This window comes from Balaenoptera ricei, chromosome 2 (assembly GCF_028023285.1).
Source record: "Balaenoptera ricei isolate mBalRic1 chromosome 2, mBalRic1.hap2, whole genome shotgun sequence".
NCBI lineage: Eukaryota > Metazoa > Chordata > Mammalia > Artiodactyla > Balaenopteridae > Balaenoptera > Balaenoptera ricei.
Window position 1 is genome coordinate 60926316 of NC_082640.1, and position 26745 is coordinate 60953060.

General features: G+C 46.4%; 1 protein-coding gene and 1 long non-coding RNA gene across 11 annotated transcripts in view; one reads left to right on the forward strand and one right to left on the reverse strand.

The window, feature by feature from the left end:
• The first annotated feature begins 2632 nt into the window (after positions 1–2632).
• Positions 2633–26745, forward strand: part of LOC132359209 (uncharacterized) — a 47649-nt gene continuing 23536 nt past the window's right edge. The window contains exon 1 of the long non-coding RNA XR_009500759.1: positions 2633–2801. This is a non-coding gene — a long non-coding RNA (uncharacterized LOC132359209). The remainder of the gene's footprint in view (positions 2802–26745) is intronic.
• The window catches only part of PEAK1 (pseudopodium enriched atypical kinase 1), a 298094-nt gene continuing 286561 nt past the window's right edge, over positions 15213–26745 (reverse strand). For all 10 annotated transcript variants that reach the window (XM_059912712.1, XM_059912710.1, XM_059912708.1 and 7 more), the window contains one exon: positions 15213–22148. In XM_059912712.1, the coding sequence (XP_059768695.1) occupies positions 20988–22148 (1161 nt within the window). In that variant the 3' untranslated portion in view covers positions 15213–20987. The remainder of the gene's footprint in view (positions 22149–26745) is intronic.

The window sequence follows — 26745 nt, forward strand, 5'->3', positions numbered from 1 at the left end:
GTTTGTTGGAAGATTTTTAATCACAGTTTCAATTTCATTACTTGTGATTCGTTTGTTCGTATTTTCTATTTCTTCCTGGTTCAGTCTTGGAAGGTTATACCTTTCTAAGAATTTGTTCATTCCTTCCAGGTTGTCCATTTTATTGGCATAGAGTTGCTTGTAGTAGTCTCCTAGGATGCTTCGTATTTCTGCGGTGTCTGTTGTAATTTTTCCATTTTCATTTCTAATTTTAATGATTTGAGTCCTCTCCCTCTTTTTCTTGATGAGTCTGGCTAATGGTTTATCAATTTTGTTTATCTTCTCAAAGAACCAGCTTTTAGTTTTATTGATCTTTGCTATTGTTTTCTTTGTTTCTATTTCATTTATTTCTGCTCTCATCTTTATGATTTCTTTCCTTCTACTAACTTTGGGTTTTGTTTGTTCTTCTTTCTCTAGTTCTTTTAGGTGTAAGGTTAGGTTGTTTATTTGAGATGTTTGTTGTTTCTTGAGGTAGGATTGTATTGCTATAAAGTTCCCTCTTTGAACTGCTTTTGCTGCATCCCATAAGTTTTGGATTGTCGTGTGTTCATTGTCATTTGTCTCTAGGTATTTTTTGATTTCCTCTTTGATTTCTTCAGTGATCTCTTGGTTATTTAGTAACGTATTGTTTAGCCTCCATGTGTTTGTGTTTTTCACATTTTTTTCCCTGTAATTGATTTCTAATCTCGTAGCATTATGGTCAGAAAGGATACTTGATATGACTTCAATTTTCTTAAATTTACTGAGGCTTGATTTGTGACGCAAGATATGATCAATCCTGGAGAATGTTCCATGCACACTTGAGAAGAAAGAGTAATCTGCTGTTTTTGGATGGAATGTCCTATAAATATCAATTAAATCTATCTGGTCTGTTGTGTCATTTAAAACTTGTGTTTCCTTATTAATTTTCTGTTTGGATGATCTGTCCATTGGTGTAAGTGAGGTGTTTAAGTCCCCCACTATTATCGTCTTACTGTCAATATCCTCTTTTATAGCTGTTAGCAGTTGCCTTATGTATTGAGGTGCTCCTATGTTGGGTGCATATATATTTATAATTGTTACATCTTCTTCTTGGATTGATCCCTTGATCATTATGCGGAGACTTTCTTTGTTTCTTGTAACAGTCTTTATTTTAAAGTCTGTTTTATCTGATATGAGTATTGCTACTCCAGCTTTCTTGTGCTTTCCATTTGCATGGAATATCTTTTTCCATCCCCTCACTTTCAGTCTGTATGTGTCCCTAGGTATGAAGTGGGTCTCTTGTAGACAGCATATATATGGATCTTGTTTTTGTATCCATTCAGTGAGCCTGTGTCTTTTGGTTGGAGCATTTAATCCATTCATGTTTAAGGTAATTATCGATATGTATGTTCCTATTACCATTTTCTTAATTGTTATGGGTTTGTTTTTGTAGGTCCTTTTCTTCTCTTGTGCTTCCCACTTAGAGAAGTTCCTTCAGCATTTGTTGTACAGCTGGTTTGGTGGTGCTGAATTCTCTTAGCTTTTGCTTGTCTGTAAAACTTTTGATTTCTCCGTGGAATCTGAATGAGGTCCTTGCCAGGTAGAGTAATCTTGGTTGTAGGTTCTTCCCTTTCATCACTTTAAATACATCATGCCACTCCCTTCTGGCTTGTAGAGTTTCTGCTGAGAAATCAGCTGTTAACCTTATGGGAGTTCCCTTGTATGTTATTTGTCGTTTTTCCCTTGTTGTTTTCAATAATTTTTCTTTGTATTTAATTTTTGCCAATTTGATTACTATGTGTCTCGCCGTGTTTCTCCTTGGGTTTATTCTGCCTGGGATGCTCTGTGCTTCCTGGACTTGGGTGGCTATTTCCTTTCCCATGTTAGGGAAGTTTTCAACTATAATCTCTTCAAATATTTTCTTGGGTCCTTTCTCTCTCTCTTCTCCTTCTGGGACCCCTATAATGCAAATGTTGTTGCGTTTATTGTTGTCCCAGAGGTCTCTTAGGCTGTCTTCATTTCTTTTCATTCCTTTTTCTTTATTCTGTTGTGCAGCAGTGAATTCCACCATTCTGTCTTCCAGGTCACTTATCCGTTCTTCTGCTTCAGTTATTCCGCTACTGATTCCTTCTAGTGTATTTTTCATTTCAGTTATTGTATTGTTCATCTCTGTTTGTTTGTGCTTTAATTCTTCTAGGTGTATGTTCTTTAATTCTTCTAGGTCTTTGCTAAACATTTCTTGCATCGTCTCGATCTTTGCCTCCATTCTTTTTCCGAGGTCTTGGATCATATTCACTATCATTATTCTGAATTCTTTTTCTGGAAGGTTTCCTATCTCCACTTCATTTAGTTGTTTTTCTGGGGTTTTATCTTGTTCCTTCATCTGGTACATAGCCCTCTGCCTTTTCATCTTGTCTTTCTGTGAATGTGGTTTTTATTCCACAGGCAGCGGGATTGTTGTTCTTCTTGCTTCTGCTGTCTGCCCTCTGGTGGATGAGGCTGTCTAAGAGGCTTGTGCAAGTTTCCTGATGGGAGGGACTGGTGGTGGGTAGAGCTGGGTGTTGCTCTGGTGGGCAGAGCTCAGTAAAACTTTAATTAGCTTGTCTGCTGATGGGTGGGGCTGGGTTTCCTCCCTGTTGGTTGTTTGGCCTGAGGTGACCCAACACTGGAGCCTACCCAGACTCTTTGGTGAGGCTAATGGCAGACTCTGGGAGGGCTCACGCCAAGGAGTACTTCCCAGAACTTCTGCTGCCAGTGTCCTTGTCCTCACAGTGAGACACAGCCACCCCCTGCCTCTGCAGGAGACCCTCCAACGCCAGCAGGTAGGTCTGGTTCAGTCTCCCCTGGGGTCACTGCTCCTTCCTCTGGGTCCCGATGCTCACACTACTTTGTGTGTGCCCTCCAAGAGTGGAGTCTCTGTTTCCCCCAGTCCTGTCGAAGTCCTGCAATCAAATCCCACTAGCCTTCAAAGTCTGATTCTCTAGAAATTCCTCTTCCCATTGCCAGACCCCGCAGGTTGGGAAGCCTGACGTGGGGCTCAGAACCTTCACTCCAGTGGGTGGACTTCTGTGGTATAAGTGTTCTCCAGTTTGTGAGTCACCCACCCAGCAGTTATGGGATTTGATTTTATTGTGATTGCACCCCTCCTACCATCTCATTGTGGCTTCTCCTTTGTCTTTGGATGTGGGGTATCTTTTCTGGTGAGTTCCAGTGTCTTCCTGTGGATGATTGTTCAACAGTTAGTTGTGATTCCGGTGCTCTCGCAAGAGGGAGTGAGTGCACGTCCTACTACTCTGCCATCTTGAACCAATCTCTCTAGCTAATGTTTTGATTTCTCCTATTTATAAATGAAGGTCTAGAGCCTTACTCGTCAAATGAATTCTGCTGCACACTGGTTCCGTGGGATGTTAAAAGAGATCATAAGAAAAAAGTTCAGTGGTTCTGTAAGTGTGAGAAATGATGAGTTAAACAAAATATTTTTTAAAGTTACTGAATAAATAACACTAAATAATGGTGAGGATATGGAGTCACAGAAACTCTCACACATTTCTGGGAGGAGAGTGTAAACTTATACTCTGGAAACTAGTTTGGCACTTTGCATACATCTGCAAATTCCATTTCTGGGTGTAACTATCCAGGAAAAAGGTGAAACTTGTTCACAAAATGTCTGGTACAGAGAAGTATTTATAGCAGCTTTGTTCAAGCAAAAACCGGAAAACTCTAAATATTTACCAACAGGAAAAGAGATAAACACATTGTAATAAATATGTATCTTACAGTGGAATACTCCTCAACCATTAAAAGTAATGAACCACAGACACATGCAGCAACATGGGTGGATTGTACAGATACTATATTGAGTGAAAGAAGCCAGACACAGAAGAGCACACATTGTATAAGAATCCATATACATGAAGCTTTAGAACAGGCAAAGCTAATCTATTGTTATAAAGCAGTTGCCTCGGGGGTGGGGGTAGGGGTGATGGGCAAGGGGTGTGAGGGGATTTTCTGGGGGGATGAAAATGTTCAAAATCTTGATACAAATGTGGGTTATATGGGTGTGATCTTTTGTCAAAATTCACTGAACGTGGTAACTGCACTGAATGTCAATTAGACAATGAAAGTGACTGCAAGACCTCTCAGAACCTTTGACAAGCTAAGACGTATTATGAATGTCAAGAGGGGCATGTGGCACACAGGGTTTCCGGCCTAATCTGAGCCTTGCTGGAGGGGTGTGGGCAGAACGTGTTCCCTACTAAGTATAGGAACTGGGAGCAAATGGCTGTGTCGGGCAGGAGCCACAGGATTCCTTGTGCCTAGGGTCCCAGGTCTCTCGGAGTACCGCCCGCACCAACAGGCTGTGGCTGGGGAGGGGCAGGTCTCTGTGCGCTGCTCCGGGGAGTCCAGGCCATGCCACCTGCTCCCCACCCACGCAGTCCTGCAGCTTCTGCTAGTGGGGCCTCAGGGCGTCCACAAGGGGACTAGGCTGTAATAGTCAATAGCAGTAGAGAAGTTTCTGGCATGGCGGGAGCTACCCCTGCTACCAAGACCCACTTATGCTTCCCTCTGTGGTGGTTGTGGGGCCCTATCCCCTCTGTCCTGTGCAGGCCTCCCAGAGCCCTCACTGACTCAGCACGCAGTCCTAATCCGGCAAAGCCTGGAGACAAAGGCTGGGCTGGATCCAGCTCCAGAGGCCTCCTCCCACCCCTTTGCTCAGCCCTGCCGCCCAGACTCGGGAAGCTCTCAGGGCTCTAGTGGAAAAACTGGTCCCCAGACTTCTCTGGGTGGGTCACGGGCTGTGCTGCACCAGTGGGCTTCTCATTTTGCTTGCTCTCATCTGCTTCTCAGCTTCTAGAAATCCTGCAGAATGACTAATTTGTCAATGGTACCTTTGCTGTTTTCGAACACTGCTATAGAGATGTTCTTATTTTTCTCTTCTGTCAATGCAAATGGGGCAGAACAGGTAATTTATGAATGAACCAGGGTGTGTGTGTGTGAATGTCGGTTCAGCCTGAGCCCAGGCGAAAAGAAGGGGCTGGAGGAGAGACCGGGGGGGCGGCCTGGCAGGCAATGGACAGCCAGCCCCATGGAAGGTCCTTGCTACGCACGGGAATGACATTGCTGTGTGGTGGGGCTCACAGATGCTCCGCGGGAGATTAGGAAATAAGTCTGCATCTCCCCTGGGCCCTGATACCATCAGCGGTTAAGAGGCCTGTCTGATTTCATTACAAATCTTCCATTCCCAGGGCTTAGAGCTCAGCCTCCAGACTCACAGGTGTGGGAGGACAGTGGGCCACAGCAAGGGCATTTTGCTTTTAATTGTGGTCATTAATCTGACACCAACAGCTGGTCTATCCTGCAGGTGAAGGTGGAGGTGACAGGAAAGTCATCAACTGGGAGCCAGTTGACTCTGCTGCTTTGCGCTCTAGGAAGTGAGGAGAGAGAGGGAAAAGCTTCCTAATCTTGCTTTCAGGGCCCCCTTTCCTGGCCTCACTGGGAAGGATCTAGGTTTGCTTTCTCCCCGGATTTTGTGGGAGTTTCCCGGAGCCTGTAGATGACTAGCTCCCAAGCCATGTTCCTCTTATTTTCCCAGGGCCACAGTGGTGTATGGTGGCACCTTGCCTAAGGCCAGGCCCTGTCCCAAAGTCAGGTTATGTCCCAGTGAGAAGGGTGGAGTGGGACTATTTACCAGGGCCCAGGTAAGCATCTGGAGCAGCCCAGTGAGGAGCACAACAGAGTAGGGAGAGGCCCCAGAGCCAGATGGGACAGAACTAGAGAGAAGGCCAGTGTAGCCACAAAATGGGAAGGTGGGCCAGACGGCATACGTGTGTGCACACGTGTGCGTGTGATGGGGAGGCTGGACAGGAGAATTTCACCCTGGCAAATTCTATCCCGTCTCCATCCATCCACAACCCTGAGCTGGCACTCCACAGGAACGGCTCTGACAGGCCCCGGGGGCGATTTAGAGGCATGGGTCCGCCCTGGGAGCTTGCCAGCATCGGACAAGTACCCACTGGCAGATGGGCCAGAACGGGGCAGAGAGCAGGTGGGGAGAGGCCCCATGGGGTTGGGGAGGAGGTAGGCAGACAGAGACCTTGAAGGGTGAATGGAATCCTGACAGGCAGAGACAGCGTGGCGAGTGCATGGGGAAGGGGTGTACTGCTGGGGCTCCTGGCAAAGCAACGACCAAAGGGTTTGCTGAAGGGTGGGGACCTACTAAAAAAAGAGGGTCCACTAACAGTGAGCTTGATTCCTAGGTGGCAGGCCTGGGGTCCAATTTCTGGGGTTAGAGGCTGCCTCTGTGAGGACACCTTTCGGAAGATGGTCCTCAGACCCCCTCAGCCTGAAGGGAGCCAAGAGCAAGGCTGGGGCAGCCATAATCACAGCAGTCATCGACTACCATGTGCCAGGACCCTGGGGACCCCACGCCAGCCCTGGGGGCGGAGGCTGATACCGACGTGGTGAGTCACTGAGGCTTGGAGAGGAGAGGGACTTGTCCAGGGTCACACAGGGCAAAGTGTGTTTGAACCCAGGCCCTTCTTGCTATACTGTGGGGCCTTCAAGAGGGAAGCGCAGCCTGGCTCAACTCCTCCCACCAGCAAGAAGGGCCTGGGCATGGATGGGGGAGGAAACAAGATGCCCAGGTCGGCCCTGGTGCTTCTGCGGAATGATGTTTGGCGCTAGGAAGGTCTTTCGATTCCTCAAAGTAAAACCTAGACTCTTGTCATCTATTAGGGATAATTTGGGGTAAAGAGTCAGTAAGGCCCCATTTGAACGTGGAGCACACTTATTTGGGGTAGGTCTGGCTCAGCCGGGGGAGCTGCTGCTTGCTCTCCCACTTGCGAAGCTTAGTGACCTTGGGCAAGTCATTGCACCTCTCCATGCCCAGGCTTTCTCACTGGTGAAATAGGGTAAGAACAGGATCCACCTCACAGAGTTATACTGAAGATGGAATGCATCATCCAGGCAAAGCACATGTAATGGTATCTGGCTGAAGAAAGCTGCTAGATGTGAGCTATTGCTGCTATTGCAAGTCTTAGCACCTCGCAGAACCATTCAGAGGAAGAACAACAACCATTCAACAACAACTTGGCTCCAAGTTGCCAAGGAGCTTGTCCAAAAGGGAAGGTGTCACCCCTCCCTTCCTCCTCACCTGCTCCCTCCCAGGGTTTCCTCGGGACACCTGACCAAGCCAGGAAATGACTCTACTTCCTAAATATTTCAGGACCTGGCCCTGCTCTTCCATCTCTATGGCAATGAGCTGAGCTGAGGGGCTCCCGGCCTCCCTCACCTTATGGGCAGGTTCTCCCTGCCCATAGATTCCCCCTCTGGACCCTCCTCTACTGCAGCAGCTAGAGGGATTTTCCTCCAGTGCAAATCTGAGCCTCTGAGAGCCTCCTGTGACTCTCACGTGTTTGCCAGAACATGCCAGAATAAACTTGGCTTTGCACTTGCAGACATTCCTCTGTCTGGAATGCCCTTCTCTCCACTTTGTCCACCTGGTGAACTCCCTTTTATCCTTCAAAACCTAGTGCTGACACGCCTCATCTTGAAAGCTTCCAGACCACCCTTCCTCCCCAACAAGTCTGAGACAATATGCCTGGTCTTTTATGCTGCCTTTTATGTTGTGTGGACCCCTCTGTTGTCACCCAGTTTACATAATCGTTACCATTGTGCAACCTCCTTTGGACCTATCTCCACCCTCACCCTTAATCCAGGGTCTGGCTCGTGTCCGTTTTAGTTGACCCGAACTGAATTTGTTATTAGTCAAAGACTCCATGAGCTATAGATGTCACTAGACCAGGGCCACACTGTGCGGCCTTGGTCATGCCCTTTCCCTTTCTGGGCTGCAGTTTCAGTATCTCTATAATGAGGAAGCTGCCAGGGTCTCTGGGCTGTTCTGAGTTTCTGGAACTTCCCAGGTCTGCCTGCCTACTCTAGGGGTGGACAAAATGTTTGGGGGGTCTCCATGCCTCACAGACCACCTGCTTCTCTGGTCAGCTGTGCCCATGGGAACCAGCAACTTCATCCCCCTGGAATCTGGTAACTAGCATTCTTGGGAAACACAGGGATGTTTGCAGAACTTAATATTTCTTTCTTTTCCCCCAAGAAATGGATAAACCTCATTAAGCCAAGACAAGACAAGAGAACTGGGTCATGCCCTGCTGATGCCAAGCAGGGGCTTGTGAATGAAGCAGGCTGTTAAATTTCAGACATAAGAAATAATCTGCTCCTTGCACCCGCTTGATCACTTTATTAGCACAGAAGATAAATTTAAACCTCTGACTTATGACAAAAGGAAGTAAGTCTGCACTATCCTCCTAATTAAACCAAGAGAAGCCAGCTAGATCCAAGGACACCAGGCCCACTCAATTAATTAACATTTATTACAATCAGAAAATAATCTAATTCAATTAAAATGTTTCCACAAAAGCAGTTTAATGACTTTCCCCAAAATAAAGTACATACGACTGGAGCATTTATTATGCCAAGGCCCAGTGTCAGTCGTGAGGGAGCTGCAATGACAGGCCTGATGTGGCTCTGTGGAAAGGTGAGGACAGGGCAGGCGGGGCTGGGGAGGGTTTGGCCGAGCCCCTCGTCAAGAGAGAGGAGATGCTTCTGGACAGCAACCCTCTAATGAGCAAGCAGGCCCAGAGCCAGAGGAGCTGCCCACAGCCGCCTTCACCCTCACCCCCACTTCCTGCTTCAGCCCCCTTGCCACCTGCCAGCTCATCGCTGTGCCTGGCACCCCCTTCCCTTTATAGGATCAAGCTTGGGTAAGGAATTAAGGGGCAGGCTTGGATTCAGGGGCCTGAGCCCCTTTCTGCCTGTGTCACCTTGGGCAGGTAGGAGGTGTTTAGAGAAAGGACTGTTAGCAGGGCTTTCTGAAACTTAGCCAGGAGATATTTGCAAAGCTGGAGAAACTGCCATTTGAAAGCTGCAAGCAGTTTTCTGACTCTCATGAGGCAGAGATTTGAATTCATAGTGCCTTTGTTCAGCAAAAATCCCTTGATGGGTCCTTAGTTATAAAAACAGAAAGCAAATACTTGGAGTTCATCTTTTGGAGCTAACAATATCTGAGCACATACTATTGCCAGGCAGAGGGCTAAACACATTTGTTGGACTACGTCCTTTAATCCTCACAACAACCCTGCAAGTTAGAACTCTCCATTGAAACCTAGGCTCAAAGTGTGCCTGAGGACCATGGTTAGTTAGAGGTGAACCCTGGATCCAAAGCTGGGCAGCCAGACTCAGGGCAGAGAGGCCCCCAGCAAGCTCAGAATAACTGTGGGACCCTGGGGGGGAGGGAGGCCTCTGTCATTGGACTTGGGTGGGGCCCCAGAGTCTGTCCTTTTGAAAAGCCCCCTGGAGACTCTGGTGCTCTGATCTTGGAGATTGAAATCTCTCTATCCACCCTGTCTCCTGGCGTCACACCTTGCCCAACACCCCTGCTCAGCTGTGGCCTCAGAAAAATGACAGTATGAATTAAGCCCCTTCTCATCCAATTCAATTGCACCTACATCGTCTGAACTTTATACAGTCACCAGCATTGAGTATAAGCTTTAAAAAGAGCTCTGTTAACTTGATAGGCAGAAAATGGGAGGCCAACAATAGGATCCTAACTAAAAAAGAAAAAGGCGGAGGAAACAACACTTGTGGGATATATAGCAAACGTTAGTGATGGTCACTTCTGGATGGTGACCTAGTGGGTCAACTTTATTTTCGATTTCCTACTGTAAACAGACATCACTTTTATAATCAGAAAAAGCTATTAAAATGGTTTTTAGGTATGCCCTCTTAGTTTTTCATTTCTCTTATTTCTAGAAAGTTTAAGCATTTGGATTCTTCTATGACTTGTCTGTTCTCATCTCTCTATTGGCATTTTATGTTCTTAATGATGTGTATAAGCTCTTTATAACAGGATTTTAACCCTATGTCCATTATATTTGTTGAAATGGTTTTCCTGGCTGGTTATTTATTTTTCAATTTTGTTTCTAATGTTTTCAGTGGATGAAGGTTTATCATCTTTATGTAGTCAAACCTATTGATCTTTCCCTTTCAGGTGCCTTCTGTTGCTTTATAAGTTAGAAAATCCTTTATCAACAGCAGATAAAACAGGTATTGACTTAGCTTTCTTTCTAGTTCTTAGGGTTTCTTTTCTTTTTTCTTTCCTTTGTGCCATGTAGCTCCTTGTTTGATCTGCTTGGATTTATTTGAGTTTACAGAGTGCAGATTATTTTCCAAATAGCTAATTGATTGTACCAGCACATCTTATTGGATAAGACTTTCTTTCCCTTCCATATGGTAATGTCTTACTGATCCTATATTGCATTTTTATAGATAATAAGCTTTGTTTTTAAGTTACCTATTCCATTACACTGACCTTTTTTTTTCTTGTATCTGTATCACACTGTTTTATTGATCATAGCTTTTTCATATACTTAAATAGCCTCTCAATTTCAACAATTCCTGGGTTTCTTTCACCTATTCATTCTTCCAAGTGACTCTGAGAACCATTCTGTAAAGGTCAAAACAACAACAAGCCATTGAGGTTTAAGATTCAAATTTCATTGAAATATTTGAGGAGATACATGGTCTTTCTACCCAACCTGGGGGCTCATCTCTCTATCTGTGCATCTTCTATTATAATTCTTGGGAGAGTTTTGTAGTTTCTCGTATTTCTTTGTTTAGCCATCCCTGCAAGAATGTGACTAGATGCCCAGAGAAGCAGAAGTGATAAGAAGAATAATAAATTTACATATATGTATGCTATATAATACTGTCATTTTTAGTGAGAGAAGCTGTCTTTTGAGAAGTGCCATGATCGTGATGTCTATTGGGTCAACCCTTAAGTGAGTTAAGGGAGGAAGGCAATTTGCAGAATATTGTACACATTGTACAGGTGTTATGTGTATGTTTTGTGTATATTTGCACGAAAATGGGGCAAGGGGTTGAGCACTTTACCATCTAGATCACCACGGCATGGGGGGAATGGAGAGGGTGGAGGAATGGAAGGTAGATTCCTGCCCACCCCTTTGCTTCCCACCCACCCCCACCACACACACGGGAAAAGAAAGTTGCCAAAGTGGCCAGTTACCTCTATGGTGGCTGATGGTCACTCAGTTGCCTTTTTTTGTCCCAGAAGCAGTCCTAGGAGGCCCCCATGGTAGGCACCTGCTGAGTGGGTGAAGCTGGGGTTTACTAGCTTGGCAAACTTTGCCCCTCTCCACCTGCAGAGGTGGGGTGGAAGGAGGCAAGTCTGCTCCGGGGCCTCTTTAGTGGGAAGCTTCCACAGGCATCCAGTACCTCCCTCTCCTCAGCAGACACCCCATTCCTGGCCAGCTCCTTACAGAAGGAGCCAGGATCTGACTGCTCAGCCTGACAGGCCCTTTCTGGATTTGCCCCTTTCCCCATCCCCACTCTGCTTGCTTCAGGAAGCCTTCCTAGGCTGCCGCAGTCTGTCACGGTTGGAGTGAATGACCATAGGACCCAGAATTATACATTGGCATAGAAACAGGCTAGCAGACTTGTGATGTGGTGGGGAAGAGAACTGGCTTCCGAGTGAGCCAGGCTGGGTTCGAATCTCAGCCCTACTACTTACCAGCTGTGCAGCCTTGGACAAGTTTCTTTTTCTTTTTTTTTTTTTTTAACATCTTTATTGGAGTATAATTGCTTTACAATGGTGTGTTAGTTTCTGCTGTATAACAAAGTGAATCAGCCATACATATACATACATCCCCATATCTCCTCCCTCTTGCGTCTCCCTCCCACCCTCCCTATCCCACCCCTCTAGGTGGTCACAAAGCACCGAGCTGATCTCCCTGTGCGATGCGGTTGCTTCCCACTAGCTATCTATTTTACGTTTGGTAGTGTATATATGTCCGTGCCACTCTCTCACTTCGTCCCAGCTTCCCCTTCCCCCTCCCTGTGTCCTCACGTCCATTCTCTAGGTCTGCATCTTTATTTGGACAAGTTTCTTACTCACTCTGAGTTTCAATTTCCTCTCGTGTAGAATGGGGGTCAGAGGGCTGGAGTGAGGATGGGAAGCGGGGGAGGCCGGCGCAGGACCTGCGGGCAGGAGCACTTCTGCCCCTGCCCCTCCTGCGAGTCTCGCTCAGACTCCGAGGAGACAGAGGGGAGGAGTGGGCGGAGGCAGGAGGCAGGACACACGCCAGGCCGAGAGCTGAGTCTGAGGAGCAGGCTGGCGATTGCAGACAGCTGAGGGAACATTCCCAGTTGGAGTCACCCCAAAAGCTTCTTGGCTGAACGGGGCCCTGAAGAATGGGGAGGAAAAAGGACAAGAGCACTGTGGGCAGGGAAATCTCCAGGTGTGTTTGACGAGCAGCAAGGAGGCCAGCCTAAGCAGGGCGTGGGGGTCGGGTCAGCAGTAAGCATGGCCGGGTGGCGGGACTCGGGCTCTGCAGTTGGGTTGTCTTCTCTGGGCACCGGGAAGTCACTGACGATTCTGGGGCGACAGCAGGGGGTGAGGGAGGAAGGCCATGAGCTCCGGGAAGCTGGGAGGAGGAGGCGGACTGTCTTGAGGACAAATGCTAGTTCCCTCACTAGGGATTTGGGGCAAACAAAGCCTCTCTGGCTTGTCTTCTCATGGGTAAAATGGGGATAATTCTAGAACCTACCTCATAGGGTTGTTGTGAAGGTAAAATGAAGCTAGTTCAACCCTAAGAAGCTCTCCCGTGCTCTCCTTTGCGCTCCTAGGAAAGAGCACTGCCAAGAAGGCACACAGATCTGGGTTCATATCCTGACTCTGATTAGTTGAGCGAAAATGGGCAGAATGGAGCCATCTCCTTGGATGGCTGTGGGGATGAAGCACACTCTCACCTTTGGTAATGTTGACACTCCCACCGGCGGCAGCCCAGGGGCTCTCTGAGCAGCGCCCAGGCCACAGAGTGTGGGGGAAAGGCCGGCTGCCCTGACCTGGAGGAGGTCCAGGGTCAGGAGGCAGAGGTAAGCCAGTGGGGGGCGCTGAGCCACTCAGAGCCTGAGGGAAAGAGGCCTGCAGAGCCTGACACCCACAGTGGGGCTCTGTCCTCAGCATCGGGGGGCCTGAGTGGCCTGGCCTGGGATGGCCGTGGCGGCAGGGTTAGGATGTGCCCCCGGGTGTGTGGTGGAGGGAGGCGCAGGGAGGAGAGGCGCTTGTGGGGAGAGGAAGACCTGATGAGGAGCCACGGGTTTGCAGGTTTTCACTCTGCCTGACTTCCAACCCATGGTTCCAAGACTCCAGCCCAGGTGTGGGCTGGTGAGCGATGGGTGGTGGAGGTGATGGACTCAGAGAGCTGAGAGCTCTGCCCCCCTGACAGAGATTCAGAGCCCCTCTACTCCTGGGGCCCCGGGTCCCCCTCACCGAGCACATTCCCCAGCACCCAGTAGCCCTGCTTGGATTCTCAAACTGGGACTGGTGACCAGTAAGGCTCAGCCTTTTGGTTGCTTCCATGTACCTTCCAGAGGGTAAGGGAAGAGTTGGTTGGGATACGTGTGTGCGGAGAGTTATCTATTATCTCCAGGAGATCAGGGGTTATACCCAGGCAGCCTGTTTCCACTCAGAGGTTTGCAAGTTTGAGAGAACCGGACCTTGGCAACCAACTCCCTACTCACCCCCCGCCCCCAACCACCATATGCAATCCAATTTTTAAGTTTCAGCTGTTAATTACCTCGACCTGCTCTTACTGGCAACCTGTGATCCGCCAACTGCAGTCCTTGGCTCCTGAGGCACTAATGAAGTTCTTTCCCTTGTAGAGCACAGGCTCACTTAAAAGGAAGCATAATTTGCTAGGCCTTGGAAAGCAGCAAGAGCTCCCGGAGCAGAGGGTGCTCACTCAGCGCCAGGCACCCGGAGAGCTTCTCGTACCAGTTAATTCCAGGTAGGAAAGAACTCAAGATTCTTTGTGGCCTGCGCTGAAAGAAGTCAGTTCCCAGGCATGTAGGAAGCCAAAGGCCCTACTCAAATGTCAGTGGCCCATCACCTCTGGACAGCCCAGAATCAAAAGGGAAGAGTGGTCTTCCTGAGGGCCCACTAACGGAATTCCTAGGAATGGATCCCATGCTGTGCAAGGTGATGGAGGGGAAATAGGATCTGTCTCCAGTTATACCAAAGGACAAAGTGATCTCATTGATGACCTCGCTCCACCTCACTTGGAGTCAGGCTTGGGCAACCCTGAACTGGTCCCACCGTCCAAGCTTGTATCTTTTCAGGGGCCCCGGTTGGCCACTCACCAGCAGAGCATTAGGCAGCAACCCAAGCCTAGTGTGCTCCATCTCTGGGGCAGCTCCAGCTGTCTGTCTTTGTCTTTGGCTCTCTTCCTCCAGAAGCCAGTGTGCTGTGCTCACAATGAGGAAGGCTAGCTCCCCAGCTCCTCTCCAGCAAGCAGAGCCCGTGTCCCTGGGGGTCGTCTCTCAGTTTTGTTGCTGACCCTTCCTCCTAGGCCCAGGCAACAGAGAGAGCTCTGAGGCCCACATCAATATGGGTTTTGCCTCCTCAGCAACATAAAACTTGAGTATGGCAATCAGTTTTCTGGAATATCGCTTAAATACCATGTCTGAAAATTCCAGAGTGCTTGCTAGTGGAGAGAAGCAGAAACACTGGGCTGGAGACAGTGCCCACTGTAAGGGGTTTAGAGCTCAGGTTTGCACTTTCATTCATTCTACTCCAATAACGTGGCAGCTGTCACTGCCACTGCCCACTGCCGACTTGTCGGTGGCCTCCTCTCTCTGCTCCTGAAGTGTCTGCACATTAGCTTGTCTGCCTTTGTGAGGACACTGTGTGTGACCGTGTACCTTTAGGAACAGGCAAATGATGTGGATTCTGCAGCAGATGATATTGTACAAGGCCCTGCCTTGCTCATATTGTCTGCAGAGCTCTGAGATGGCCACTCAGAGGCTCAGCCACAGCCAGCTAACCAAACCTCTCAAACATGTAATAGTACAAACCCAGGAAGTCTATATGGTGACTGGTCACCAGGGGGCGATCTCACACAGCAAACCCGCAGCCCTTTGAGCTCTGGGGGAAAGCTGAAGGCCTTCTCGCTCCCTTCCATGCCTGGTTTTCTCAATTTAGCGAGGGAATGAATCGAAATATAGTCCAGGTCAGCAGGGAGGAGCATTCAAGAGGGCATGCATCCTGGGATTTAAGATGGAACCACGTCTGCAACCAAACTCCCCCTCCCCCGCAGCACGTCAGTGTGGGAGAGCTGCTGAAAGGACAGCGCTTGTCCGGCTTTTAGTGTATATGAAAATGAATTTATTTACACAGTAACATGATGCCACAGAGAACACAGCAAAGTACCACAGCAAACCAAAGGGCGGCGCCACCTGGTGACAGAGGGGACCTTTCACTGGTAGGTTTATACAACTCCAAAACATGTTAAGTAGAGGTGAAGCTCCAGGAAAGAGCAAAAGAAACAAGATTTTTCAAAAAGAGAGCATGGGCAGAGCCATGGGGAATGAAAGAGAGAGTGGAACGAGGGCTGCCATGATTCAAATCACTGAGAAGGACAACATCTGGCTTCCGCCCTCATCTCACGCCAAAATGCCCGGCATATCATCAACAGAAAAATCCCATCCCAGTGTGTTCACACATCTGCTAAGGGAAGGGATAACCAAGTAGTATTTGGAGCAAGTTTCCTGAAGCAGTGTGGTTTATCTTTCAAAAATGCTACCCTGAAGCCATAGGACTGGTTCAACATTCAAGTTATCACGAGTGCGGACACACACATACTTTCCACACACTACACGGGCAAAGTGGATTTTCCATAATATAACATTTGTAGCAAAATATATGACTCTGTACTTCTGCTAGGTTAGAAAATGTCTGACCTCTTTGGATTCCCTGAAACTTTCTGGATTAAAAAAAAAAAACAACAAACATGGAGGCAAATGGATGGGTAAAGGTGAGAAGCTGGAATAAACGCGGAGGCTCTCTGGAGTGGGAAACATGTGATGGGACGTCCGGATGCAAGCCCCTGCCGCCCGCCCAGGTGGGGAAAGCTTCTAGCAGTGGCTGACGCAAAAACCTACTCTAATTTCAAACAGCTGCAGAGAGGGGGGTGTTTAACAGCTGTATAGCACCTTGTACATTCTGGGCACTTATAAATATTAAATGGTGGCGATGGTGAGTGATAAACACCTCAGTAGGAAGGTTTATAAAAAAATATTAAAATTTGTTAAGAAATTTCCCAAGAGTTCTTTAAACAAACCTATGGAAACTACCATATCTCTTTTAAAAAATTCCTCAGCTCTCAGTATTACGTGGATATGATGTTCCCAAGCTGAAGTCTGGGCAATAGTCACAACCATGTCAATGACAGAAGAAACAGTTCCTTCTCCTTAAATACTGGGGAACTTTATAATCTGTGCAAGGTTTTCTTCATCATCATACCATCATCTTTTTTTTCCTAATACACAAAATGGACTTGTTTTAAAAAAATAGGTGCTTATTTGAGGATGCATTATTTTATCAGCTGAATACCTGGATGTGGAATGTATGTGAATTCTCCTCCCACGGCATCTGTCGTAACTCAACCTCATCACCTAAGAAGCATCAGGACAGAAAGGCTTGATTTCTTTGGTATAATCTCTACCTAGGATCTTGCACTGCACCTCTTGTGGCTTCCCTTATGGCATCATTTTTGGTCCAACGGAATCCCCACTTTCAGCGCGGACAGCTGGGCTGCAGTGCGCACTTCAGCAAGAGCGGCACTTGGATTCGTCTCAGCACAGCGCTTTGGGCCTTTGAGAATATGAGCTTCAACGAGGTAAAACTAATAACCCGGTTTCGTGGGCAGCCATCCTATTTACTCATTAGGCTGAACCAGAATCTTTAATCCTTATCAACTAGTGAGGGGAATAAAAAACATGTCAGAGTTAACCCAGGGAGTCAAGTTCCTCCCCCCCACCCCGAAGTATGCTCATACTTCATTTATACATCTAGAATCATTTGGAATATAGTGCAGTATAATAAGTCCATCCCAATTTCTGGAACTAGCCTGTATTTTTTCAGATCACTGCTGGTAATATCTAGGTAAAAATCCTAGTTGCAGGTTATCAGCAAAACCAAGTCAGGTTACTTCCCAGCACCAAAGTATTCTTAATTCAAATTTGGGAAGCTGAGTGCAATCCTTCTACGCCCTACCGTTTAGTAGGCCCCAAAGATCTTTCATCGAAATTTTACAATCCTGGAAACTTTAAAATACAATTTTAGGTAGTTTAACTCCCAGAAACATCATTAATATTTCTAGAGGTTGAGATCTCTTGGCTTAGAGTTTTCTAAGTTCACAAACTTATTCTGAGTTTGGAAGCACAACTGTCCGCCACTGACAATGAAAGGTTACTCAGAGTCTTAAAATCCTAACAAATAGGTTTTACTTTTAGCCCCTCAACATCAGTAGGCTAGGGAGTGTGGGTGCTTGTGTCCCCCATATATCTCACCCGGTTTATCTTCCGAGGGCAAAACTTGGAACCCACTGCCATATTCCTGGCTTCCAATTCAGACTTAGCCTAGGGGTTGGTGGACGTCCTTCCCGATTCTTTTGTTGTTGATTCCACATGTTGCAACTGCTCTCTTCCCCATCCTGCTGTTATTCTTGATGAATTAGCTTCTGGGCATCATGCTAGTACACCAAAGGGGCTCTCCTCAGGCTAGCAAAAGAAACCTCTCACAGCCCCTGTCCTTCCTGTGGAACATCTAATTCCCTTCCTTCCCAGATGAGGTTATCATGCTAACAAGGCACTCTGCTGTACATTCAGTCTTGGTCTTGGCTACTCCAGCCATTGTCCTGTTTCTCTAGTACCCAAATGTGTACGAGAGATTATTCTTGCTCATGTGGCTTAAGGAAAAGTTCCAATAGCGGCTTAATTGTTCAAATTCTCAATATAAACGGAAGAATCTATAGTAAAACTTCAATAGAAGAGAAAAAATCCAATCAGTATTGAAGACAATAACTTGACATTACTTGAGAAAACAAAGTGCTATACAAGTCACAATCCAAAACTCATATATATATATATATATATATATATATATATATATATATATATAATATGTATGTATGTATGTCTGTGTCTGAGGGCAGGATTTCTTTCCAGTTGATGAATGTATTCAAAGTTCCTACTACAATTAAAATGGAAATGTAAAATATTTGTGATAATATGAGATTGACTGAATTTCATCATATTTGGAAAAGTATTTGGAGGAACATCTGATGTAAATACTTCTTGCCTAGAAACAGGGTTATTTTGCCTATTCTGCTCTAACCTGTAATACCTTCTTCCCTCCCCACCTTACATTCCTTGGCCCTCACTCAGAGAGCTCTTAATCTAGCCACCTGTCTCAGGAAAGCCTGAGTCCCTTCTCTGACTAGTTGGCATTACTCTTTTGCCCTTAACAAATCTGAATATGAAAACAGTACTAAACACATCTGATGTGAAGAGGTGCTCGGTTTGCCAGTGCTATGAGATAATGGTAGTGGAGGGTGTCCATGATTATAATACTATAGAGTTAAAATGAAGAAGATTGGGTCCAAGTCAAAACACAAACAGAGAAAAAACGTTGTGGCGGGGGGGAGGGAGGATACCTAGAGAACAAATAGAGGGACCAGGAAACATTCTTCATTAAATATGAAACCTCATTAAATAGTCAACATTCAAATTTACATGGGCAAGGCACCACGAGAGTGACATTGAGAAAGTGTCTCAATATGCAAACCATGGAGGGGGGCTGCTAAGGGAACGTGCTGGCTGACAGGGTCAGTGGTCTGTGCACTGCCACTTCAGTGTATAATTGGGCAGGGAGTTATGTGCACATGGGCTATGCTAAGGTGAACCAAACACCAGCCTGCTAGGCAAGGTGTGGCCATGTCACAGGACACCGAGAGAGAGAGTGGACTGCTGGCCTGCAGCGGCATGCCTACCTTGTGGCCATTCCTAGGGGCAGAGCCTTGCACTCTGGCCAGAGGAGACAAGACCCTTTGTGGGCTAACCAGCTCTCTCCCCTGGAAGTCCTGTACTGCTGGCCAGGAGGACAGGCACATGCTCCATATGGAGCCCCACATATCCCATTCTCTTAAAAAAAAAAGAAAAAGAAACAAAGAAGAGCACAATAAAATACATTCTTCTCCTTTCTTGATCCTCTTTGATATAGGTGAATCACATGAAAGGTTGTTAATAATGTTAAAAGTTTAAAAATTACCAAAAGGCCACTAACGTGCTATCTAAGTAATACTGCACAATCAGGCTTGGCTTTAACAAACTCTGCACCGGTAGATGAGGGGCCCAGGGCTGTCTCACCAACCGGTGCAGAGAACGTGTCTATCAACCCTGCCACAGGTTGCTCCCCCAGAGGCCTGGCCTCTACTTCCAGCGTGCATGTGCACACACACGGGTACATACGTGTACACACTCTCACACTGAGTGACTCTTGGGATTTCAAGGTTGAAGTAAACAGAACAGATACTCACAGTTTTGAATAAAACACACACACACACACACACACACACACACACACACACACCGGTGGAAGGAACACTCGTCACTCAGCTCAAATATGTGCCAAGGAAAGAAGGGGAGGGTTTCTGGAGATATTGCTTCAGGTGAAGTTGCAACATAAACATTGTATATACAGCTAAAAAAAAATACATACCAAAATTGCACATATATCCATAGAGGAGGAGCACAGACCCCACGTACGGTGAACAGCTCTCAGCCACCCACCTCAGCAATCCAAGTTCCCTGGGAGCTGTCCTCCAGAGCCATTTCAGAGGGTCACAAGGAGCAATGTGCCTGTGCACTGGGAGGCAGTCTCTCTAGAAAAGGTCGGCACTCTGAGGAGGAGGTCAGCAGTCTCATCAGCGGCCTTCTCCCCTTCCCCTGCCTTCTGGCCATCCTAATAGCCAGCCACGCCATGCCCTCTAAGGAGACATTACAGCTCAACTGACAGCCGTTTCATGCAGGGCTGTTGTCTACAGCATTTGGTAGACTAGTTAACGCTGGCTACTGACAGAAGGAAGCTGGCCAATTACTGCTCGAGGGAAAACTGTGATCTGGGCTCCGGCAGCCCTGGCTGCTAACGCTGACAGCTCTGACAGTGATCAAAGAACAGTACTTTAAACTCTGCTCCCCTGATGGCCCCTAGAGAATTGCACATGCAGGAAAATCATCTCCTTGTGTCCTGCCAGCTATTTATAAGATCTGAACTGCACTCCACCCTGCTGAGGCACTGGTGACACCACCTTGGGTCAGCTCTGTAATGGGCCACAAGTGGCCGATAAACCCAAACTTCATTGGCAAGTGGGGAGAGAGTAGAGGTGAAGGAGAATCAGGCAGTGGCAGCAGAGGGGAGACTGTTAGGGCCGTCCTCCATGCAGTGCACACACTTATTGATAATAGAAATGAAAATGGGTTCATGACCCAAAGGATGAGATCTCTCCTTGTCCTTCTACTCCTCCTGGAACAAGGGATACAGTCCCCAGAACCAAAACTGGGCTGATGCTAAGGATGGCAGTTCCGCCTGGTAAGAGAGTCAGTTATTGATCCTTTAAAGGAAGAAAGTCTGTTGTGAGAGCTTAGTGGATGATGGTAAGGACTGGTTAAATCCATCTATTGCTAGTGAGAATAAATACACGGTGTTAAAAAGACAGGGGATATTCAGAATTATGGAGGAACTGGACCCAGCTCACTGAGTTCAAACCAGAGGAGCTGTCCCTTCAAGGATATGTCTTCATTTTCCTGCATTCAGGGCACAGTTAGGGCGGAAGGCATTCCCATGGAAGGCAGCTGCATGTTTGTGCGGCTGACTTTCTGTGAAGTTAAGAGGGACTCAGCGTCTCACTGGATTTAGAGCTGAGGACAACCTTTCAGAGTGGACTCGTCTGTTCATGGATGGGGACGGAAGGCTGGTCTCTCCCCTTTCCTTGAATTCTGTGTGAGTACTAGGAAGGGGAAGTATGTGAGCGACTTGAAGAAGGTGACAATGAAGTAAGAGCAGCAACTGGGACACGTTAACGGGGTTGCAGGATTTTCACGACGCAGCTGAGGGAGTCTGGAGTAGCAAAAGCCAAATACTGAGCACAAAGCCAGTCCTCCAGGCTGACGCCACCTTCCCTGTCCAGGGACTTCTCAGCAAACTTGATCATGAGCAGTGTTCGCTTGATGTCTAGCCAGTTTTGGAGCAGGGCATTCCTCTGCACTGGGCTGGGGGAGGCGGTGAAAGTCTGGAAGAGGCCTTCGCGGGGGCCCCAGAGCAGACACTGGAGGATGCCTTTGGCGCCTGAAATGAGGAGTCGCTCAGAAGGGTTGGGGTTCAGGAGGCAGCTGGCCAGCTGCTGCAGGCCCCGGGAATAGGGGGAGCGGAGTGGGATGCGAGGCAGGTCTGCTCGAGTGTATTCCTTCTCCTTCAGCTCTGGGTTCTCATCGAAGGGGTTGGGCAGGTGCAGCATCTCGTAGATGAGGATGCCTGTCTGGAACTCATCACACTTTTTATACTGGGTGGCTGTGATGATCTCTGGGGCGAGGCGGGACTGGTCCCGGAGGATCTCAGGGTCCACCAGATGGCTCTTCTGCTTGGCTTGAGAGAAGTTGCTTACTATGAGCCTCGTGGGACAAGAAGAGGTGGGGCCAGGCTCCGCAGGCCCAAGGCCCTGGGCGGGTCCCCCGGGCTGGTAGTGGACAAGCAGCAGGTTCTCCAGACGCAGATCGCAGTGAGTGACGTGGTAGGGTTTGAGGTGCTCCAGGCCAGAGCACAGCTGTAAGAGCAGCAGACACACTTGCCTCTCATACACGTCAGGGCTTTTCCCATGCTGCGCTAGAGAGTCTCGCACAAAGTCGGCCACGGTGAGACAGGGAACCTCTCTGGTGATGACCACGACGTGGCTTCTCTGCTTCCTGCTAACGACTGCCTGGCTTTCTTTGTGGGATGACTCCGCTTCAGAGCCGGGCTCTGGGCTTTTTCCATCAGTTCCTCCTTTCACCTCTTCCGTCGCTTCCATTTCATCCTCTTCCTCTTCAGGGGCATCAGGGTCCTCCCAGGGAAGCAGGCGTTTAGGAACTTCAGCAAGAAAGTGACCACAGTCCTGCTGGATGTTAAAATGGACAGCCAGACTCTGCCGGACAGCCAAGCTGTGATAATACTGCTGCGATTCTTTAGCTTTGCTCTTACAGATCTGTAAGAAGAAAGCAAACAACACAATTTAAAATGCACACTTTCATAATAAGGCTTATGATGTGTAAAGAAGTGTTACCTGGAAGGTGACTGGTGGGAGTCTGGAGTGGCAAAAGCAACAGCTTTGCAGTGAAGACACAGTGTTAGAGTTGAGTCTTCAGAAAGGGTCTTGGCAATCCTGTGCTGAGTGACAGCAACAGTGTCTATGTGCTTAACTTCATGTGTATTATCTCTAGTCCTTACACTAACTCTTCAAAGTAGGCCGAGGACCTAAGAATTAAAAAAACAAACAAAAACCAAACCAAAACAAAACAAAAAAACCCCAGGGCCACCAGTTTGCAAACCTAAGTCTGTCTAACACCAAAGCTTCCTCTTTCCACTGTACCTTGCCCCTCATCTAGAAAAGTGAACAACAAAAAGTCATTTTCCACCTGCTTTCTGTGGAGGTTTACAGCCTAGACTTATACAGCAGCTCAATAAATCGCTCATAAAGTAGGCCAGAATACCTTATTATATCACTGGTCAGGAGAGTGACATAAAATTGGCCAGGTAAACTGTGGGTTTTCCTAACTTTTTAACGAATGTCATTGTGATGGTCACAACTCAGGCACTCATGGTTCACTGGCAGGGTAGAGATGAAAGAGTGAGAGAATCGTTGGTCTCAACTAGTCAGAGCAAAACCAACATTTCAATGGCAGGAGTCTGAGTTTTACACTTTCTCTTAACAGGCCTCACTGAAGGCCTAATATTCAAGCAATAAGGCCTCTCAAAAAGACCTTAAGTGGTTACGGATCAAGGAAGAGTTGCTTGATCAAAAACATTAGCCAAGAGTTCTACATACTAAAACAACTATTGTATTTCTGGTCTTAAAGGGTTAGAAAAGCAAAAAGTAAATAAAATCACCCCTAAATGGATTCTCCTCATGATATGATATGAGAAGTTGACAACGGAAGGCTGAGTCTCCAACACCAGTTCATAGATCGTAATAGTCTGGTCCAGACAGATCCTCCACGACCCTGGGAACCAGGTACACACTTGCCACTCTTCCTCCCCAGCAGGAGTACGCTGCCGCATCTCACAAACACCACAGCCTCCCAGCAACAGGTGCTCTGTAGTGTTTACATTTGCCCGTTTATTGCAGTAACACAGAAATACACATTTTGAAAAGCTTTTCTAGTCATTTCTATTTAAAAAGAAAAATGTACATCTTAGGAGGACGCTGATGGGTTCTCAGTTAGGAGAAGCAGCATGCTCTGATTTCCATTCAAATAGATATTTTAAAAAAGGGACCAAAGGCAAAGAAGTCTCAAGAGAGAGGAACATCCCTCTCTCATTTACTGTATTTATACGTACTTATTACAGTTAGAGACTTGATATGAGTGATTCAATGCCACACACACACACGCATGCACACATGCGCGCACACACACGCATGCACATATGCGCGCACACACACACAGAGGTCTGAAAACAAGTTTCTTCAAGTCTTCTACCACCTACCTAATAAGTTTGAGGGCACAGTAAGCATTTCTTCTTTAAGCAAACTTCTGGTCTTAAAACAGAGATATCCCCAGACTGAGTTCAAGTTCAAACATATATCTTTCAGAAAGTATTATCTTTGGAAAGCTCTCAAAGTCTCAGCACATGCAGCATAATATATAATCCTGTATGCTCATTAGTCACGACATGAATTCTTTCTATACTATACTGTTGGCAATATTTCATATTTATATGTCACTAGGTATTTAAAAATCCTATACTAGTCATCACTTAGTTGTATGGGAGTTAGATCCAGGACATGGCACCATTAACCCCATTTCCAGTTTTAATAATTTGCTCAATATCACACTGCCTGCTGGAATGAAAGTTCAAAGGTCCCAACTCCTCAGCCTTTGAAAAGTCAATCAAATACCACTGAGTTTGGCTGAATTAGACTGTGTAGTTAAACTCTAGCTGTCATCCTATAGAAAGGACACTCACCAAAGACTTGAGAGGCCTAGCATTTAGCCTCTCTACTAGCTGTGTAACCTTGGGCATTTCTCTTAATTTCTCTGGGTCCCAGTCTTTCTAATAAAGGAGACAATATAAAGAATACTGAAACGTACTTCACAGGGCAATTATGAGAATCAAATGAGATCAAGTATGTAGAGCATATCTGTAAGCTACAAAGCTGTACAAATGTAACATTCATAATGACTACAACAGTTAACAACTTGTAAATGTTAAAATGATGCATTATAGAATCCTCATATTTTTTTGAACAAAGAGAGCAAGATAGAAAAATGCATCTTTCTTTTGAGTCTGAGAGCCGCTAGCTCCAGCAGGGAGGCTCTCTGACCATAGGTTTCATAGAGGGCTGCTAAAGAGGGACCGTTAAAGTTTCACACCTCCATGCCAGGTCAGCCCTGACAAACAAGTCAAGATCAACAGCATGTTCTGATCTAAGACGGGCCAACCTAAGGCTAAGTAAGAGAGAGAGAACTGTTTGGCCCAACTGTAGTTTTCACTATACCAAGTTGCACTGAAAAAAACTTGCCACCTTGTGGTTTGGCATTAGAAGCAGAGAAGATGCTCTAATTGTTATTTCTATTCTAATTTTATCTACACACACACACATACACACACACACACACACACACACACACACATTTATATAAGATATCCTAGAGCTTTGTGAGTAGATAAGAGCATGGATCCTACAACAAGAATTTATGTTTAGCTTCAGATCGACTTGAGATAAAAGTTCAAAGTGATTTACGAAGAAGAAATGATAAATTGTTCAGTCATTTTGGATGCTCTGAAGGAAAATGGTCTGCCTAAATAGCCAAGCTGAGGAGCTAGCACTTCCTTATCTCTTCATCTTATAATATGTAGACAGGCTGGAGAATAATAGGTCACTCTAGTTGTAAGGGCAAAGGAGAAAGGGAGAAGACTGGAGTGTGAAAGAGGAAAACAAAATACCAGGGCTTTTAATTGGCTCATAACCATGAGAACAGTTACAACCAAAACACAGACCTATGGAGATTTGCATAATAGGATTTCTCATATGATGAGTATCTCATAAATCTTTATTATGGAGCCTGCGATGATGTTAATTTAGGTAGGAGTATTATGTTATTCTGTGTACCACATAGTAGCCATTTTTCAAATATTAATAACTTGACTCCTTTAGTTTAAAAAAAAAAAACTCAAAATGACCTGCCTTCAGGTGATAAATTTCTAGTCCAAAAGTCATTTCAGAAAACGAGCCACTCTTTCCAGAACAAATGGACAGGGTTCTTCCAGCTGGTTGTTGTTTTTTTCCTTCTTCCCTTACCCAGTATTTTCTCTAGCAGAGATCAAGGTAACTTCTTCTCGGCCTCCCATTTTTATTTACTTTTCTTGAAAGGAATTCATACTCCTTCCTTACAAAGCGTAGCTGGCTTGAACTGAAAGATCCACTCCTCAAGAAGAATGATTTCCACAGGACTCCTCGGCTTCACAAAATTTTGAAATAGGAACAAAACTGGAGCTGGAATTTCCCCATATCTTCATGTAAGATTCCCTTTTGTAATGGGAGAAAAATCATCTCATATTTGCCTTAACTATGTATGAGAAAGCCTATTTAAAATGCTGCCAATTTTGACAGACTGTACTGTGTACATTTTCTGAATGGGAAGAAAAGCCCTAGGAGAGCCTGAGCTACAGTGACACTAGAGGGAGCTGCAACATCAAGATCCTGGAGTCGTTTGCACGGAAACTGCAGCAAGAGAACAAAACCAGGCTGGTGAAGGTTGAATCTTGTAAAATATGCCATAGGTCCTCTTTGTGGACAAGTTCTTGGTTCTATGAAGGTGGCAATGCCTAATTCATGAAAAGGGAACACTTCGTGTGAGGAGCACAAGCAGGAAGCGATGCCCATCCTGGGCACAGTGACTCTTGCCTCTCTGCCCACTCACAAGGCACACCTTCCGGAGCTGCTTCTCCAGAGGAAGCCAGAAGAACATCAAAAGGGACAGTCAGCCAGCTGGTAGTTCCACACCCACCAATGTGGATGACACACTGTCACAAAAACAGAGGTTTGAGGGAAACTGAGTGCTTGTCTGAGTGAATAAAGATGAGTGAGAACAGAGAAGGGGAAGGAGAAATATTGATTCCTACCAATTGTGCACTCAAACAAGTGTCCGACAGCTCCTCAAGCTTCCTATCTGTGGAACACAGCATCCTGAAGCAATCTGGCCAGAGCCCCTAAATACAGTGGGGTGGGGGACTCCTTAACCACTGTTAAATCATCTGTTGGAAAATGGGGGAAAAAAATGCTTCCAGAATCAGAGCCAAATTAATCTCTCCTGAGACCTTCTTAGACCCAGGTCAAAATATACAACACTTAACACAAGCCTGATCTTAGTGGGGAAACAGAGTTGACAATGGATCCTCACACACAACCTGAGAAGTTTAATTCCAAACATTCATTTCAGTGCAGGAGCTCATTTTCTGTGTTGCTCATGGCAACTACTCTGCATATCTTTGAGGCAAATTTGCCATTATAAAGCATTTACGTTTGTTATAATAATCTCAACCTAGATAGCTAACTTTAAAAAAGTAGACTGTGGGGGGCA